Source organism: Poecile atricapillus, chromosome 15 (assembly GCF_030490865.1).
Source record: "Poecile atricapillus isolate bPoeAtr1 chromosome 15, bPoeAtr1.hap1, whole genome shotgun sequence".
NCBI lineage: Eukaryota > Metazoa > Chordata > Aves > Passeriformes > Paridae > Poecile > Poecile atricapillus.
Genome location: NC_081263.1, coordinates 12,433,418 through 12,453,247, shown reverse-complemented (window position 1 = coordinate 12,453,247; position 19,830 = coordinate 12,433,418). Strand labels below are relative to the sequence as shown.

Genomic DNA, 19,830 nt, shown 5'->3' with positions numbered 1-19,830 from the left:
GCATGGGATCCAGGCAGTGGGATTTGCAGAGGGAATCAAATGATTTCCCAGCTGATCCCTTAGGAAGTGATGCTTATTTCCAGGGGAGCTCATTCCTGGGATCTGCCCAGCACCTTCAGCATTGTGCCCACCACATGTGAAGTGATGTTTACAATCAGATCTCAATCATGTCCCTTCTTTCAGGCTGCCTGCAGAGACTTCAGGAAGGAGCATGCAAAGGTCAGACCTATCCATGTCCCTGAGCCCCCTCGGGCAGGCAGGCAGGCAGCAGGGATATTCTAATGGATCAGGCAGTTATTTATTTCCCTGGGAGAAATAAATGTCTGTACAGCCTGTGCCCAGCCCAGCAGCTGTAAGTGCTCTGCTGGCACAGACAGGAGCTGTGCTCTGAAAAGACTGGGAGCTGGTTATTATTTCTGGTGAAAGCACCATGTTCCAGCACTTGAAGGAAATCAATACTCCCAACCATATCCAGCCTCCTTCCCAACCTGCTCCCACAGAGAACCCCGGGAATGTTCTACAGAGCACAACAAAGTCTCCAGACTCCGAGAGCTGAGGTTAGGCAGAGGTTGGAAATGGCTTCCACACACTCCCTGTTCCCCAGCTTTAGGACTATTCTGATGTTTTCATTTACTGGGGACTTGAAGCAGCATTAAAGGGACCTTCATGCTGGCACATTCATGCCAGAGCTTGCAGGGCACAAGGGGAAGATCTGTGCAGATGTCAGTGGGGCCTTCCTGCAGGGTGCAGGGGGATGGAGCATTGTGTGGCTCTTGGGAGGATGGAGGATTTGGACACTAAGCCCAGGAGTGGTCAGGGTTCTGCTGGTAGACACAATTATGGGAGGCTGTGGCCTCAGTGATAAGAGCAATTGCTTTAGGAACAGAAGAACATTGCTTATCACAGAATAGTCTGGGTTGGAAGGGAACTTAAAGCCCATCTCAATTCACCCCCTGCCATGGCAGGGACACCTTCCACTGTCCCAGGCTGCTCCAAGCCCCGTCCAGCCTGGCCTTGGACACTTCCAGGGATCCAGGGGCAGCCTCAGCTGCTCTGGGCACCCTGTGCCAGGGCCTCAGCACCCTCACAGGGAACAATTTCTTCCTCACATATAATCTAAATTTCTCCTCTTTCAGTTTAAAGTCATTCCCCCTTGTCCTATCACTGTCTGCCTTTGCAATTAGCTGTTCTCCAACTTTTTAATAAGACTCTTTAAGTACTGGAAGGCCACACTGAGGCCTGGCATTATGGACATGGCTGCTATCAAACCTCCAGGAACTCTGCTGGGGGGGACTGCTCCAGAAAGAAATGTGTCTAACCCTTCCACGGAATGGAAATAAAAAATAAAAATAAAAATAAAAATAAAAAATAAAAAATAAAAATAAAAATAAAAATAAAAATAAAAATAAAAATAAAAATAAAAATAAAAATAAAAATAAAAATAAAAATAAAAATAAAAATAAAATCTTTTCATGTCCAGTGAAGAATTTATAGATGATTTTTAAGCCACCTTCTTCCATAGTATCATTTCAGTGAGCTTACAGAGATGATGGAGCCCTGAGTGTCCCTGAGCACACCTGGCCATACATTTTAGGGCAGCCATTGAGCTGCTGGTCACTGTCCCAGCACAGATGTGCACTGGCAATGAGCTCTTTTGTCTACTGGCCTGCAGTGGTTGACCCCACACTCCCTGCTGGGGTAGTCGTTGTCCCACTCGGTGCTTCCTGGAGGGTTTGATGCACCAGGAGAACGGGGTCCAACACTGTTCTGAAACTCAGATGAAATATGGGAGAAGTCCTGCGGGGTGGAGAGGAAAAGGAGGGTTACAGGAGCATACAAAGCAGGAGAAATGCAGATTTAATAATAGTGCATAACCACCTTTACAGGCATTGTCCCCAAAACCTGTCAGTTCAGGGCACAGGAGGAGCCCCAGGGCCAGAGAGGGGTCCAAGCTCACCCAGCCCATGGTGTCAGTGCAGCAGCACATTTTACATCCCTTTTCCCTGCTCTTTCTGTCAGGACCTCCCTCCTCAGGGCTGGGAATGGCTGTGGAGGGTGCACAGCCACAAAAGCTTTTGTGTTTTCTGCAGTCTGGCCACAAAAGCCAGTGTCCAGTGCAGCTCAGCTCCTGTGCAGTGCTGAGTTCCCCAGCCCAGGGTTCAGGAACAAGGGACAGCCACACAAACAACACTGACCCCGTGAGCTGCCACCACTGGCAATTCAGCAAGGACACTGAGGGGCTGCTTTAGCTGAAAGCTGACTGGTTTATTTAAATTTATATACATTAGGCAATGTATGTAAACCAGATTCATGATAGTTACCGGGCAAAGAACACGATTTTTTACAAAATATCCAAATTAGGGCAAAGAGGGATATTTTAAACTTTTTATATTTATATAATATATTTATTTTCTTTATATAAAATATTTATATTTTATATTTTTTATATTTTATTCACCAACTATGTGGAATGAAATTTCACAAAATGCTGCCCTCATCAACAGCCCCTAGGCCAGTGATGATTGTGGGGATCCCCTATGATGTTATCACCAAATTACAGAAGCCACTTTCCCTGTGCAGAGCAAAATCCCAATCCTGTGCTGGAGAAGTCAGAATAATTTAAGTTGGAGAAGACCTCCAAGATCATCAAGTGCAGCCATGAACCCAGCACTGCCAAGCCCACCACTAAACCCTGTCCCCAAGTGCCACATGGTGACTCCATAAATGGTGACTCCACCACTTCTCTGGGCAGCTCCTCCACTGCCTGACCACTCTTTCAACAAAGACATTTTCCTAAATTTTCAATCTAAAAGTTCTGTGGCACAACTTGAGGCCATGTTTGTCCCATCCCTTGTCGCCCTGAGAATCAGGCCTTTCCATATTGTTTTCATAATTTCCAGCCACTTTCCCAGGAAAGTAACTATAAACACAGGTGTGTCGCCCTGAAAACTCAGCTTCTGAGCTTGCTGACATGGTTTTCTAAAGACTTTCCCAGGACATTAACTGTAAACATAGATATGTGTACATTCTTTCTGTTACACATCTTGTGATGGGCATCTCTCATGGCCAGTGCAGTGAGAAAGTGTTATCCTGACCATCCAATCCCTGGCTGTGGTCAGGAGCCTATAAATCCTGGGGGGAAAAATAAACTCTGCTCTTCTTTTCACCACACCTCGACCTGTGTCCGTGTGATCTGTTCATCTTCAGCAGTAACACAGGTGTTTATACATTCCATTAAAGATTTGCCTTTTGATGGACATCTGTCATGACCAGTTTGGTTGGGAAGGTGTTAACCTGACTATCCAATCCCTGGTCATTGTCAAAAACTTATAAATACTGAATGAACAAATAAACTTCTTTCTTCTTCTTTCATCTCACTTTGAGCTGTGTCCGTGTGAATCATTTTGTGTCTGACAGTGACAATCCCTGTCCCCTGGGAGCAGAGCCCGACCCCCCCGGCTGTCCCCTCCTGGCAGGGATTGTGCAGAGCCAGAAGGGCCCCCTGAGCCTCCTTTTCTCCAGGCTGAGCCCCTTCCCAGCTCCCTCAGCCCCTTCCCCAGCTCCATTCCCCTCCTCTGGGGACACAGCAGCACCCAAGGGGCGCAGAGCCCCGGGAGGACTCACCTGCTGGCCGGGAGGCGAGGCGTTGATGGGGGGCTGTACCTGTAGTGCCATGGGGGGGGACAGGAGGGGCTGCTGGGGGACCTGCTGCATGCTGAGGGGCTGCGGCAGCAGCGAGCTCTGCGGGTGGTGCAAGGACAGCTGCTGGTGGAGCGGGGGGCTGATCTGGAAGGAGGGCGGGGGGGAGGCACTGATGCTGGGGAGCAGGGGCTTGGAGGGCAGGCTCCGGGACAGCCCCGCGTGCGGGTGGCCGCGGTAGCTCTGCAGGTCCGACGGGGACAAGAAGGAGCCCAGGCCGGGGTAGGGAGAGGAAGCCTGAGGAGGCATCGGGTACATGGGCTGCTTGGGGGGGATCATCTTGGAAGGGGGGTTGCTCTGGGTGCTTTTCGTCTCCCCCTGGTCGGCAGAGCTCTGTGGGGAAAAAGAGTGGAAGGCGGTGAGGCAGGAAAAGAGGAAACATCACATCCCGAGATATCTGTGCAGATGAGCTCCCCGTGGATGCTGCTCCTCTGCCACCTGCCAGCCCCCAGCCCTGCAGCAGCGGGGTGGCCACAGGCTGGGTGCAGCACCCATACCTGGGAACCTAAAGCCCAGTGACCCAACCGTGCCTTTGGCAGAGCCTGGAGCAGCAGAGGGAAGGAACCAGTGCAAACTGCTCATGGCTTTGGGTGGGTGACAAACCCCTCCTGCTTCCAGCTGAGTACAGATGGGTCTATAAACGTGCTCACATCTCATCATCCCACAGTTATGGGGGTTTTACTCCATAAAACTCCTTAAGAACTCCATAAAACACCCTAAAACTCTGGTCTAGGCTGAGCATGCACAGGAGAAGCAACACCTGGGGTCCTGAGTGGGTGGGACAGCCCAAGTGCATGGAGCAGGGTGCAGCAGGGTGCTGGTACCAGAGCAAGCCCAGTACTGGCTGTCACCTTCCCCTGGGCCAGTCCCTGGTGTCACCTTGTCCTCCTGACCCCTTTGCTGCACTCACACCCCAAAAGCAGGCAAGGAACAGTGGGGACAGGCAGCAGGGACCCCTTCACCCCACCCAGGGACACTGATGGAACCTCCCCTGCTGCTGAAGCCACCCAGAGCATGGTCCCACTGCAGGGTGCTAAAGGCAGGTGACAGCCCAGCTCCTGCCCTAACTGTGCTGCAGAGCCCCTCTTTCAGCCCCTTGGGAAGGCCCTAGTGCTGGTATCAGTTCTGATATCACAATTATCCAGCATTTCTGATACATTTGCTCCTCCCTGGAGGCTCCTGTGAGCTGCAACCCTTCCGTGAGCGCGGCTGTACCTTGGAGACGAGGCTGGCCCGGTAGGCAGCCAGGGCTTTCAGGTACTCCTTCTTGGCAGCTTCTGTTTTCCTCTTGTATGCCTGAAAGGACCAAGGAATGGATAATCATTAACAGAGGGAACAGGGGGCTGCTGGGCTGTGGGGCTGTGTGCATGGAAAACTCAATTCTGCTGCAGAGGAATTTATGCCAAACCAAGAAGCCCCTGAACTGGACCATGCTGGGAATTTTGGAGGTGTCTCTGGTCAGAGTGGTCTGTGTGTTTAGACAGGTTTTCATAAGAGACACAATCTGATTTTATAGGGTGAACACAGAGAAATCCTTTCCCTACAGGAAGCAGAGTAAAGAGTGATCCAGGCCCTTGGAAGAGCAAGACAAAACCCAAAATCCTCAAATTACAGTACTATCTTTTAAGCCTCTTCCAACTCAATCCATTCTGATTCTGTGATGATGACCAGCTTAAAAACACGTGAGACAGTCAGAATTCCTAAACTATCCATTTGTTTTCTTGGATTTCCCAATATTAATTCTTTGGAGCTCAAAACTCCAGATCTTCCCTGCAGTCTGGGAACTGCTTTCTCATCTTATAAAAGCTTTTTGCCTCATCTTATGACTTGGTGAGCTGGAGCTTGCAGGGAAGCAGCAAGAACCAGGAGAGTTTGCTTCCCTAAGAATAAAAAAAAAATAATGCAGCTTTGCAAGGTGAATTATGGTTTATTTTTCCATCTTTCCTCATCATGAGAGATGCCTCTTGATCGTGTCAGTGCTGGTCCCCTTCCAGCCTGAGTCCTGGTGCTCCACATGGAGGTGAAGACCTTCAATAAGTAATGGTGTGATCCAGCCTGTCCCCAGCAGCGAGTCCCTGCAGGGTTACACACGTTAAACTGAGTAAGGGAGAGGGGTATTTTAAAATGGAATAAAAATTTCAGGATAAAGGCAGAAACTCCCAGGAAAAATACCCACCAGCCTTCTCCTCCCCTGGAAACCCAAAGCCTTCCTCAAGTGATGCATTCAAAGTTGATTTCAGTTAGAACAGATTTGCATGCATTTAATTCAGCTTTAAAATCGACAACAGCTTTCAGCAATTGAAACACTGAAGCCTTGTGGGAACATTCTCTGTCCAGGATGATTTTGGTTGGATATTGGGAAAAATTTCTTCATGGAAAGGGTTGCCCAACCCTGGAACAGGTTGCCCAGGGAAGTGGTGGAATCACCATTCCTGGAGGTGTTTAAAAGACCTATGGAAGTGTCACTGGGGGACGTGGTGGCCATGGCAGTGCTGGGCTGACAGTGGGACAGGATGACCCTAAAGGTCTTTTCCAACCCAAACAATCCCACAGTTCTATGACTGAGCACATTCCCCCACAAATTTCCATGGCCATGGCAGACTCCCTCCCAACACTGACCTCCGAAGGGAGAGTAACCTTTCAGCAGTTGAACTGAATGTGAGTTTAAAATCAGTACAGATAAATTCTAATAAAAATGGATTGAAAGCCTTATTTTCATTGCTAAATCACAGCGGGTCCTGTAATGAAACGTTTTGACTCCACACACTGGAGGTCTCAGTCGGCAATTTTCTGAAAAGGAGCATTTCCCTACGTTTGTCTTTGGCTTTATGGTATTCAGAAAATATTACATTTGCTCCATTCAGAACAAAATTACTTTTCAAAATGTCAGCCTGAAGAAGAGTTTGCCTGTGAAAAGTAACTATTTCTTCAAACTGTATCAGTTCCCTTAATAAAAGCTATTACCTTTCTCTACAATCTCCACATCTTTTATTATAGAATCAAAGAGTGGTTTGGGTTGGAAGGGACCTTAAAGCTCATCCAGTTCCATCCCCCTGCCATGGGCAGGGACATCTTCCACTGGAGCAGGTTTGTGCCCATCACAGCACCACAGAATTTATTGTGCTCAGCAGCAGAGCTGCTGGATGCTCTTAAATGTGGTACCTGATGCCCTCACAGCAATGAAATAGGAATTCCTGTATCTCAGGCCAGTGTTTAAGACTGGCCACAGCTGGATCCTGATCTGTGGAGAACATATTTCATTATTTTTCCTCTGTAATAACAAAATACAAGAATGGTTTTACCTTTTTTTTTCTTTTTCCCCCCCAGGATGGGAAAACAAAGTATTCAGAGCTATGCAGTGACAAATTTAATTATTAGCAAGACTTGCCTGGAGAAAAACCTGCAATTTCTGGACAGTGAGAGGACAGGTAAATGAGACTTCCTAAACCTAAATGCAAATAAATAAATAACCAATAAAGTCTGTGCCTATCTTCATCCCCATCTCTCACTTTTCCTGCTAAACCCTTTTTTTTCCCCACTCTTCTTCTGTGTTTGTGTCTTTTAGAGCACGTGGATCTCTCTGGGATGTGCTGCTGGCTGGGCTCTGGTGCAGCAGGACTGGCCAGGGGCTCATTCTGCTGCAGGGAGTGGGGATTGCTCCAGGCAGGAGCCTCTGTGCTCGCTGGGCCAGCCCTGGCTCCAGCCTGGCCACCAGCAGGGCTACCAAGAAGGGCGATGGGGGGAGCTGGGGATTGAGATCTCTGGTGATCTGGAACTCCTGGAAGATTCCCGGTGGATTATCTGGGTTTTAATCATAGAATTCCAGAATGGTTTGGGTTGAAGGGACCATTTTGATCCAGCCCTGCCATGGCAGGGACACCTTCCACCATCCCAGGCTGCTCCAAGCCCCGTCCAACCTGGCCTTGGGCACTGCCAAGGACCCAGGGACAGCCACAGCTGCTCTGGGTGACCTGTGCCACCACTCTCTTTGTAAAGAACCATCCCTAAGGGTCTCCTGTTGGGAATTTTGCAGTCCTGCCCTGCACCCACTCAGGGCTCCATCAAGGACACTGAGCTGGCTGTCCCCAGGGAATCACCACGCTGACGTGGGATCTGAACAAAGCTCCTCACAAATCCTCTGTGTAAAGGCAGCTCTAGTGCAGCACCTGCAACCTTTAAAATTTTAATTTGAACATTGACAAAACCACGTTACTTTCTAATTAAATCCCATTTTCTCCCAGGGATTTTAATTTTGAAGTAATTTATCAGATTTAAGGATCCTCAAAACATTTTGCATGTTTTTCTTCTTAACCTGCCATGCCCACTGATTTATTTTCCTTATTCATTAGCAGGAGGATTCATTAGTCATTAAGTAAGTGGGTGGGTTGGGGGGGTGGGGAGGAAATAAAAATGGTTAGTGATTATGAAAACAAAAAAAAAAAATAAAAATCAGAGCTGTGAGAAGCATATGTTGGGATCATAATCCTGACACCTCTGTGTCTCAGCAAAGCAGCCAGTAATTGTACTGTAATGAAATGTTCTTGTTTGATAACAAGTTAATTAGGGAAGACAATTATTGCAAACCCCGCTGACGCCCACGAGCGGCTCCGTGTCGCGCAGGCACTGAGTGACAGCCGGAGCTGTTATCCCTAAGCTCTGCATCCCAGCCCTCCTGCTCCAGCAGGAACCCCGCTTCCCAAGCCTGGGGAACGAGGGGAAGAACTCAAACTCTCCCCCAAAAAAATCAAGGGGTGCACTGACCCCAAGTGGGAAGGTCTCTGCTGCAATCCCAGCTGGAGTTTGGGACGTTTTGCTTAAAAAAAGAGGTAGAACATCAGGAGAGGAGAGATGGGAAGTTCAGGAAAGGTCTCCAGGAGGAAAGCTGGGAGGGAAGACCAAGAGGAGCCACCACAATGTAGCAAAGGAGGCACAGAGTGATCCTCTGCAGGTAGGAAAAGAGGCAAAATAGGCTTAAATTGCACCAGGGGAAATGTTGGGTAAGCACTGGGAAGCCTTGGGAGCAGTAAGGATAATTAAGCACGGGAAGACATTGCCTGGGGAAATGTGTAATCTCCACCACTGAGAGCTTAAGAACAGATTAGGAACATATCCATCAGGAATGGCTTAAGTAGAGATGATCCTGACTTCAGGCATCAGTATGGTCTGGTTGACCTCTTAAGTCCCTCCTTGCCCTCCTTTCTATGATTCCATGACTGGTTTTTTTCTTCTCTCAAATGTGTAAATTTGGTTTTTATTCTGCTTGTAAATCTGCAGGGTTTTTCTTGTAGCTATTATACACTTTCCTACAAGATATGTCTTAAGATCACCATAACTTATGGCTTATTCACGAGATGACTCAAAGCACATCGTCCCTGCCACATTCACCCTTCACACACCCTTACCACAACATGGACAGCTTATCCTCATTCCTTCTCAGCTCCTCCTTTCCTCCTTGCATCCCCTCTGTCTCCCCTCCTTGGACAGGACTTATTCTCTCCCTCCCACCACTAAAACCAACAAAGCCAAGCTACATTTCCAGAATAAAACCTGTGGTCTGGATTGTAAGTCTGGATGTCGACATCCCTGAGGATACCTACAGGGAAGGCCCTGGCTGTGGGAAGTATTTGCATGGTTTCAGGGGAGTTCCTGCTTTATCCTGGTGGACACAGTGCTGTGAAGCAATTCCTTTGGAGAATGAATGGAAGAGCCTGTAATGAAGCAGGAATTGCCATTGATTAAAGCATCCTGAGACATTCCTGCTCTCCACTGCCTCGACTTCATGGGGTGGGAGTCATCCCTCGCTCCATGTGAGGGCACAAGTGTATTCCCAGGACACTCCACTGAAGATTCCAAAGGGAACAGGAGGGTGACAAATCCAAACCCTAACCTCCAATGAAAACCACACACTGTTCACCTTCCAAACCTCAGATCTTGCTCTCCAAGAAGAAAAGTAGCACTCATGGAGCTGCTCTCAGTAGCAGATTTGACCCTTCATATTGTCCCCATCATTACCCTGCCCTCCACCAGACTTTTCTTGAAGCCTTGGTTGGGATTAATGCTTTTATCCCTCTCTGGTGTATGGCTTTCCTTGATGCCCAGAAGATGCTGAAACCTCCTTCCAGGCCAGGGCAACTGCTTGGACCCTTCCAGCCCCTCGCTGCCAGGGCTTTGGGGCTGCAGGAGGAAAGTGCTTTTTGTTGTGGCTCTGGTGCTGCCAGCTCGGTACAAAGCTGGAATTGGGCAGTTTGTAGCGTGGTTGTTCCCATGGGATCTTTCCCCTCTGGTGGCTCTTCCATAAAACAACTTCACAGCTGGCCCATGGTGCCTCTGTCCCACTGCAGACACCTGCAGTGTCCTGTCAGCCAATGGATCAGGTTCAATGAGCAGATGGATCTGATTAAATGGGTGATCTATTACTGCTGAGCAGGCAATTCTTCTGCTGGGTAAAACCACCCCTGGAGTGTGACTTTATCCCTGGAGCTGTGTTGTTCTCCAGGCTGTGCATTTGTGTGGGAAAATCACATTTCTATTTGGCCATGGAGTCACTCAGCATTACTGAACTGGTCCTGGTGAAGCAGGGCAAAATCTCATCTCTGCTACCTTTGTGTGCCAGACTCAAAAACTCAACTGAAAATGCTGGGTTTGCCCAGTCTCTGCTTGTTTCAGATGGGAAGCTCTGGGTTAGCCTGGGGATCACCCAGCAGATTGCTTGGGAGCTCCTTGATTCCTCTGCTCTCAGTCCCTGGGGTCCTGTGGAAACACCTGCCCAGGGCTTTGACTTTGTGCCTGGACTTGCTGACAAAAAGAAGCTGCTTCCAGAGACTCCTGCAGCTGCCACCTTGGCATTGATCTCTGTGGTCTCCATCATTGCTTGGCTCCAATCCAACCTCCTCTCCACCAAAATACTGCAGGGAACAGGGAGATGCTCAGAGAGGGAAGTACAGAAATTGGCAGAGGAGAGTGAATCCCACCAGCGACTTCTCTGGAGAAATTCCAGGTTTATCACCCCCAGGAAATCCCCCTGAGGGAGGACAGTCACCAGGGTTGGTGCCACATGCTCTTGAGCAGATCTGACCCGTGGTGGCCCTGTGCAAACAGGAGGGGCTGTGGGTGGCACAGGCTGGGACCGGGCTGCCCGTGCCAGGGGAAAATCCTCCTAGGGAATTAGCAGAGCTTGCACTCAGATTCTTCTAATTTCTGTCAAATCAGGCAGCCCTTTAAATCTTGCTGGGGAGCGCTGCTTGAGATCTGCTAATGGAAAAAACTCCCACCGAGGCACTGGGATTGTGGAGCTGGGAGCTGGAGCTGCAGGCGGGTTCCTCTGACAGGTACCCCATTGGATGCTAATGGCTGAATTAGCATTTCACTCTGCAGAAAAGCCTCAGCTATCTCTACAGGAACAGCTGCTAAACTATTTGCAAAGTTCAAAGAGGATGTATTAATATTTTCATTTTTTTTTTCCCCCGAGTCACATTCTTCAGATTCCCTTGTAAGCTCCTTAGGAAGGGCCACGCCAGCTGTTGAAGAATGAAGATTACAACGTCCTGCTAACGCAGCGCTGGGGATATTTAAGGTATTGTTATTTATTCCTATTCTACAGGCACACTGGAAGGGGTTAAAATGAGGAAGAAAACGGTGCTTTGCTGAACAGGTGTCCTTGAGCAGTACCCAAGGACACGGAGATTGCTAATCCTGTATTCCACAGCATGATCAAATCACCAGGCAACAGATATAAATAAAAAAAGGCAGGAAATAAGGAAATTTAGATACAAGTGTGTCAGAGGGAAAATGAAGATTCATTGTGAAGAAGCTGAGAAGAGAAGAAGAAGAAGGAACAAAATGACAAAGCCACAAATGATAAACCAGTAAGAACAAAAGAAAAGGGGGAGAAAAAAGCCTCTCTGTGAAATGCATGTCTGTGACAGCAGCAGCCAAATCAAAGATGCTGCTAGATTATATGGTTTCTTGCATAATATGCATTCTGGTTCCCTCTCTGTGTTTGTCTTTCAGCTGGTGCACAGGGGAAAAAAAACATATCTGAAATGGGACGTGAGCAACCTTTATTTTCCTTGTTTCATCAGGAGGAGAAAGCAAATTTGCTTTGTGGGAGCAGCAGCACCTGCTCAATGGCAAATAAATAGCTCCAGCTTTGATATTACAGTGCATATAATCATTAGCAGCACAAATGGCAGAGGATTAACCCCCTGTGTGCTGGCCAGGGCTACCTGGCAAAGGGCTGGCATGTGACTGCTGCCAGCAGAAATGTTTGGGGAGGTGTCTGTGGAGAGGGGCTGTGGCTCTGGAGGGGGCACAGGACCACCCTTCCCAGTCAGGAAGGCTACAGGCCACCAGCACTGGGTTTTCCTCAGCCCTCTGGCCCTGGCACAGCTCTGTGCACCCCCTGTGTGCAGGATGGAGCTGGGGGGATGGATGGACACAGGGCAGGCACAGCAGGAACGTGTCAAGAGAATCCCAAAATGCCCTGGGTTTATGGATCAGCTTCCCTGCTGCTTTCCCACAAGGTGGGACCCAAAACACCCCCAGGACTGGGCACACCCTGGACCCACTGGAAGGCACAGGATAAGGTTTGTAAACCTTCTCTGAAACTCCAGTGATGTAAAGAATTGCTAAATAACATGGTGGGGCTGGGGTCTGCACCTCTGGGGATCCAAATGTGGGATCAGCTCCAGGGCAGATCCTACTGCCTCAAATCCACCCTTTTTTAAGCCAGGAAGAGGGGAAGTGTTCACTAACTAAAACTTTGGTCATAATTGAGCCAAAATACTCAGATTTGGCTCTTGCTTGCCTCCTGTGTTGCCTTTCCCCAGGCTGCCCCCTGCACTGCTTTCTGCAGTGAGCACATGGAGCCACTGTTCACAAAACTACTTCCAGTCCTTTACTCTTTGCCCCTGATGAAACACTTCCCTTCTGCAGCTTTTCCACCCCTTCCCAGAGCACAGTCCTGCCTGCCTGCTGCTGGGCTGACCCACAGACCCATGTGGCAGGCTGGACTCCCAGGCTGTGGCAGGGCTTTGGCCAGGACAGCATCTCCTCTCCAGATGTGCCAGGAGAGCTCTCGGAATGCCTGCTTGCCTTCACGGGGAATGTGTGCACCATATCCTGCAGCCCTGGCCAGGAAACACCTACAGGACAGCCCAGACACTTGTTTTCACATATTAAAGGCATTTAAAAATTTTCTTTTCCTTCTTCCCTTTCCATTGCATTGCCTCATGAGTCTAAAAAAAGCTTCAGCAGGGATGTTGGTAGAGGAAAGCAAACAGGGGCTAAATAAACTCTCCTCCAGCCAGAGTGAACGTGCCACATCACACAAACCAGCCACAGGGTCCCAGAGCCAAAGAGAAATTGTGTCCCTCCAGCCAGAGTCCCAGGCAGGGAGGTAACTGTTGTGGGAGTGAAGTATCCAGCTGGAGACAAAGCCAGGAAGTTAATATTTAAGCATTCAGACAAGGAACAAATGACTTAATTAAATCAATTACAGAGGGAGAAATGGAGCCACTTAGAAAGCGTGTGTAAAGAGACAGCGAGGCTGCTCGAGCTCATGAAAGAGAAGGAGGAGGGAGAGTTAGCAGGGAAGATAAACGGGCTGGTTTAATCCCTGCTGTTAATTAAGAGCTGAGCGTTTGCACTGTGCCGGGTCAGCAGCAGCACTTCCACCCTGAGCCACGCTCAGTGCCCACAGTGTGGCAATATTGGCAACCAGGTGGAGCAGAGGGGCAGACTGAGATGCTGGGGGTGCAAGCAGGAGGAAGAGAACTTCCCACACCCTGAACCAGCAGCACAAACCCAGCCCCTATCCTGCACCTTCCCTGGGCTGGGGTCACCCTCCTGACCTTCCTCCCCTCTTCAGGTGAGGAATTTCTGCCTGCATGATCCTACAGTGATCCACACAAAGAGGAGAAAGGGGAGCAGCAAAAGGGCTTTTGTCACTGCAGATCCTCTGCTCTTACCCCTGATGCAGTGTGGGGTGGAAATCAAGGATATTTCCCAGTATAACTCCCAGTTAAATGGCTTTTTCCCTCCCTGCTGCTCTCTCCCCAGATGATGCTGCTTCCAGTGCTGGCCATGGACACCCAGCTGGAGCTTCTCCAGAAGTGCTCCCAGTGCTCCTGTTTGGGTCCAGGACACATCACACACCGTGTCAGATCTCACTCTGCCTGATAAAAAACCATCCTTGCTCCGGGAAGTGTTCCCTGGGGTTCTCTCAAGAGGCAACAAGCAATTACAGGCTTTTGTAACTGACTCAGCAGCAACCAAAGAGGGAAAGCAGGACCTGGAATTCTCCGTGTGAAGCAGACAGAAAGTGGCTGACAGCTTTGGGGCAGCAAGGTTTCCTCTGTGAGGCCACTTCAGACATCTCCTTCTGAAGCTTTTAGAGTCTGAACGTTGGATTTGAAGCCAGCAGTACAGAGTTAATAGTGTTTAGCTGGTTGGCTGTCACTCCCTGTAAGCAAATAAGCAAATACAAACCCATCTCCCATCTCAAGCTGTAAAACCCCACGTCAGGGAAAGGCCACTGATGGCTGTGCAGAGTGTGAGCTTATCAAGAATAATTAGTTGTCATAAAAATTTGCTCTTCCCCACGCAACAAGAGCAATTTTGCACAGTGGGCACTTCAGCACTGCTCCTAAAAACAGCCTCTGGTCCTGCATGTCAGCCTGTGGAAGCCCCTGGCCATGCCCTGAACATGCCTAGGGCGATGCCCTGCACTGTGGAAACACACATTTCAACAGCTGAAAGACAAAAATAAAAATAAAATAGCCCAATAACTCACTTGCTTTTGTTCTTCTCCCAAACTGTCCCACATTGACGCCACGATTTTGGACACGTCCCCGAAGGTGGCGTTGGGGTTTTGCCCTTTGATGGCTGCTTGTGTGTCTCTGAAAAACAGGGCATAGGCTGACACAGGCTTCTGAGGCTCGTTGGGGTCCTTCTTCTTCTTCTTCTTTTGGCTTTTGGGCTTTTTGCCCAGGTCTGTTGAGGGTCTTTTCTCTCCAGTAGCCTGCAAAACCAAGAGATGAACCTTAGCAGTCATCTGGGAGTGGTCTGAGACAAGCTCCTGCTACAGCTACTGAACCAAGGAGATGAGAGAGGGAATGGGAAGTGGAGATGTTCCAGTGTGGAGAGAGAAGCAGCAGACCCAGGGGTCTCTTTGTCCCCCAGGAGCCTCTTGGATCACTGCACAAACTGCTGGTGGGTGTCTGAGCCTGCTTTGGTGCCTCCCCTCACACCAGCTCATAGCTTGGGTTCATCCCTTTGTCCCTGCTCCAAATCTGGGGCTTTCCAGTCCTCAGTCACTCCCCTTCCCCACCCTCCTCTCCAGCTCACTCACTCCTTGATCCTCTTCTGGAACCTCTCCAAATGCTTTGCTTCCCAGCTAGATTGCTTTAGCAATCCATGAATTTTCCAAACTTGGCTTCCACATGGTTTCTGATTTCCATCCCCTTTGCAAGCTGCTCCTGACTTCCCCCACCTCCCCATTCCAGGAGGTTGTGAGCACTGACCAAGCAACACCATCATCACATTAAACATCACACCAGGGCCATCCAAAATTTGCTCCATCCTGCTAACATATATGTCTCCCTATCCAGCAAATATCCAATAATTGAGCTATTTTAATCACACAAATCAAATGCTTTGCCCGTGCTGTTCACTCTTCCCACTGCTCTGGGTGCAGCTGGATGACCAGGAGTGTCTGTGTCCACACCCAGTGCCCAGGGGTGTTGGAACTCAGGGGAGCAGGACACAGGGAGCAGGAGCTGGCCTTTGTGGCTGCTCAGCACGAGATGCTGCCACTGGGCTGGGAAGTGAAACAGCAAGGCTGGAAACAGGGATGCTTCCACTGAAGGCAGCATGGAAAGAACATCCTGTATCAGTCTCCCTTGGGATGCCCTGTGCAGTGTGTGAGGAAAAGGTTCTTCCCCAGAGGTGCTGGCACTGCCCAGGCTCCCCAGGGAATGGGCACGGCCCCGAGGCTGCCAGAGCTCCAGGAGCATTTGGACAGCGCTGCCAGGGATGCCCAGGGTGGGGTTGTTGGGGGGTCTGGGCAGGGCTGGGGGATCCTGTGGGTCCAGCTCAGGGTATTCAGTGAGTCTATGAACACAGGGGACTGCAGAAGCCTCCATGGGAGGATGTGCAAAGTAAAAGACCCCTGGAAAACACCTGGATACCCATCAAAGCTTTCACTGCATTAACTGTGGCCAGTGAAAGCTCCCACGACAGGGAAGCACCATTACCTTTATTTTATAGTGAAGAAAAACCTAAATACACCAGATGGCAGAGAATGAAAGCACTGGCTGGATCTCTGCATCCTTGAGGGCAAACAGGACACCAGGCCCTCCACCTGCAGGCCCTGAGCTCAAGGCACAGCCATGGGCTGCACAGGTTGTTGAGTTACTTGGAAAGACACAGCTCTGAACACCAAGATCTTGTGAAAACTGTGCCTGCAGCTGAGCTGGGGACAAACAGCCTCTTCTCCTGATGGATTTGTCAGTTTGAGCATGTGCTTGGCAGTGCCAGGATTTAAGAGGCTTCCCTTCAGCTGGCACAGGCCAGGCATGGGGAGGAAAAGGGCAGCGGCGTTCCTCTTCTCCGCTCCGCAGCTCTTGACTGGTCATTAATTTCAGTATCAGTGCAGTGACATTTGTCAAACAGACAGTGACCATTAGTGAATGAGCAGAGAGACCACAAAAATTGCATTTAATTTAAAATTGCCCAATTGGGCTTGAATGGGAGGCCTGGAGGTGAAAGGCCAGCTTATTAGGAGGAAAAAAAATGCATGTCAGGGCTTCAGCCCATTAGGAAGTGAGATGGTATTTTAACTAACTGTGATCCCATTTGATTCAGTGGAGTGCTGTGGGGAACCTGCTCCCACACAAACACTGACCAAGCCAAGGAGCTGGAACAGCAGCAGCACAGCCCCAGCTGGATCTGCAGCTCAGGCAGCACCAAAGAGCACGTGGGGTTTAGGGAAAAGTGCAGCAGGGAGCAGAGAGATCAGGATTTGGTATTCATGGGGTTTTCCAGGTGTGACACACGTGGGATGAGACAGCAGCCTGGGCTTGGACCCCAGAAGAGTCTTGACCAACCCAAACCACGTTTGTGGCTAAAGTCAGCCCCCATTGAGCCAGTGCCTCGCTGCCCCAGAGTGTCTGAACCCCCAGGGTCAGCCCTGTGCTCAAAGGGACCGGGGGGACTCAGGCAGGGTGAGGAAGAGCACGGCCATCAGCACAGGACCTGCCCTGGAGAGGCTCAGAAGGTCTGTTTGGTGGGACATGTGGGCTGGGGCAATGATGTGATCCCAGAAACTCGGTGCCTTCTTAGATGTTGAACCCAGGAAGAGCTGAAACCTCATGGAGACCGTGATTTTTAATAACTATGGAGACTGACCACTAATCCAGCTGGAATTTGGGCTGTACCCACCTGTCCCTCCTACTCATGTGCACCCACCCCCCAGCTTTGAAGCAGGTAAATACACCAGTGAGGTTCAGAGACCTCTGAAATTCATAAGCTCCCTGGCTCAGAGGAACTGAAGGACCTGCTGGCATCAGACTCTCTTTTTCTCTGTGACCTTCTTGCTCACAAGATTAATTTCTGCTTGTTAGATGTTGTTTTAGTCATTTTGGTGACTTGTTGCAGCAAAGCCCTTAATGGTCACGTGAAAAAGTGACTGATGGGTGAAGGCAGCAGCTGTGCAGACAGAGAAAGCAAACAGAGACCTGCAGGCCACAATGAGGGTCTGCTGCTTTCCCCACGCTCAGCATCTCATCCTCCATCGAACACATCACTCCCACCTGTTTTGGGGGGTTACAGGGCAGAAGAATGACAGGGATTGCCTTAAGGATTAGGAAAAATTCTGATCTCTGCAAGGTGTTATCTGGACATCTGGACATCATCTGGACATCTCCAAACTCTTCCTACCCCATGGGCACCACTGGCTCAAGAAAACAGAAGATCTAACCCCAAAGCTGTGTCCTCCTCAGGGACTCCTGGGGGCTGACAGGAAAGCTGGGTGATGGAGGCAGAGAGACAGAGCCTGGTGTGTCACTAAACTGAAACTCATTTTCTCCTGACATGAAAGATTTCAGCTCCCAGGTCATTGCCTGGAGCTTTGTGACACAGGCTTTGGGAGATGGCAGACTGTGGGATCCAGCAGCACAACCCCTCCCACAGTGTCCCCTCAACATGGAATCACAGAATTTGAAAAATTCCATTTGTTTTTAACCTCTGGTATCCCTCCTTTTTACAGGTTTTTCCACTGAAGCTGTGTTTCCACCCACATGTGCACTCTGCTTTGAAGCACCCCAATCTGAAGTGAAATCTGCCAGTGGATGAAAAACTACAGGATCAATGGGAATCCATTTTCCTGGATTTCCATGAAGAGGGAAAGGTTTTTGCTCAGTCCTAGCATTTTCCTAATTTTCCAGCCCATGCACTGTTTGCTGCTCTGGTTTTACATTCAAACCCTGCCACAAAGGTCTGGTTACAATATCAGTGCCTTGGGTCAGCACCTTCCAGGAGAAGGTTTCCCATGGAAGGCTTTAATCCAAGTCCCCAGGGAGCCCAGCAATTCACCTGCAGGCACAGAGGCACTGGTTTGCCCTCAGTAAATAACAGCCACAGGTTCCTGGAACATGGCATGTGTTATTTGGCTTTGCTGGTGCATTTGGAGAGAGATGGACAACAACCAAGATGTGCCCAAACCCCCAAAACCTTGGTTTTGTTGGTGCCATGCTCAGCAGCAGTTGTGTTGTCTGTAGAGACCATTTGAGGCACTGCTGACTTCTTAAAACACCACTTTGGTGAACTAAAAGGCAGAAATTATTTATATAATAAAAATATATTTATATGTTATTTATAATAATTAATAACTCTTTTAATTCCTGTTTTTCCTCAGCAAGCTATGTCCAATGAGCATAACCATGAGTTATTTTCCTTGCCTGTTTCAGTCTCCACCAGAAATCTAATTTAGCTCCAAGCATTTGCAGACTCTTAGCCCTGAAGCTGCTTTGCTCATGGCAATCATCATCCCAGGAAATCCTGTAGCCTGATGGACCTGGAAAAACGTGGAGGCAGAAGCACAACTCTGATCTCCACACCTGCTGTGTGAGTGCTGGACCTCACCCCAGGCTGGGAACAGTGCCCTCATCCTCGAGAAAGTCTCCCACTATAAATGTAAAAATAAGACCAGAAGTCTGTGGTTTTATTTAGCACAATTTATCCCTTCCCCAAAAGCACCATCCCCGTCCAGCGCGGCGCGCCCGCGCCTACCTTATAGTGCGACTCGGTCTCCTCTTCCTGAGTGGAACTGGAGGGAGATGGGGTGGCAGACTTGCTTCCAGGAGGGGAGGGGGAGCTGTGGGTGACCCCACTCCGGATCCCCATCTGGGAGATGAGCTGGGACTGGCTGAGGGCACCCATGGGGCTGCCCAGCATGCCGGGCCGGTTCAGCAGCGGCACTTGGCGGTTGGACTCGTAGGACGCGGCGTCCGAGTGCACCATCTCCTGGATCTGAGTGAGGAGGAGACCACTTGTCACCACAAAATCGATTCATTTATTTATTTAGTATTTATTTATTGAGTATTTATTTATTTATTTATTATTTGCCATACTGCCTAATCGCTCTAAGACTGATTTATTGTTTAAATTGTTCTACGCAGCTGGGAAAGTCTTCCCCGCGCTCCCTTCCCATCAAGGCAAGATCTGAGCACTGTGCACCCGTGGCTGTGCCTGTGAGCCCAACAGAAAGGTGCTAAATCAGCTTTGTGTGTGGGGCTGTGTGGCCACAAAGTGTCCCTGACTGCCTCAGGGACCGCTGGGGGCTGGCACCTCTCAGGGGTCTGAAGAAAAGGTTCATAAACAAGCAATTCATGGTGAAATCACCAGGAGAAGGGAAGCTCCTCCAAGCCTCATCCAGCCTGGCCTTGGACACTTCCAGGGACCCAGGGGCAGCCACAGCTGCTCTGGGCACCCTGTGCTGGGGCCTCACCACCCTCACAGGGAAGAGTTTCTTCACAATATCCCACCTAAACCTACCCCTGCCATAACTTCAAACCATTCCCCCTTGTCCTGTCACTCCAGGCTCTTGTCCCCACTCCCTCTCCAGCTCTCATG

The 19,830-nt window shown here is 49.6% G+C and overlaps 1 protein-coding gene across 1 annotated transcript in view; it reads right to left on the bottom strand.

Annotated features, from left to right (window-relative positions):
* The window catches only part of TOX2 (TOX high mobility group box family member 2), a 152,957-nt gene that overhangs the window by 5,861 nt on the left and 127,266 nt on the right, over window positions 1-19,830 (bottom strand). Inside the window, exons 4-8 of the mRNA XM_058850649.1 lie at window positions 18,988-19,227; window positions 14,492-14,719; window positions 4,915-4,995; window positions 3,625-4,032; window positions 1,667-1,797 (exon numbers count right to left, since the gene is read on the bottom strand). Of these exons, the coding sequence (XP_058706632.1) occupies window positions 1,667-1,797; window positions 3,625-4,032; window positions 4,915-4,995; window positions 14,492-14,719; window positions 18,988-19,227 (1,088 nt within the window). The remainder of the gene's footprint in view (window positions 1-1,666; window positions 1,798-3,624; window positions 4,033-4,914; window positions 4,996-14,491; window positions 14,720-18,987; window positions 19,228-19,830) is intronic.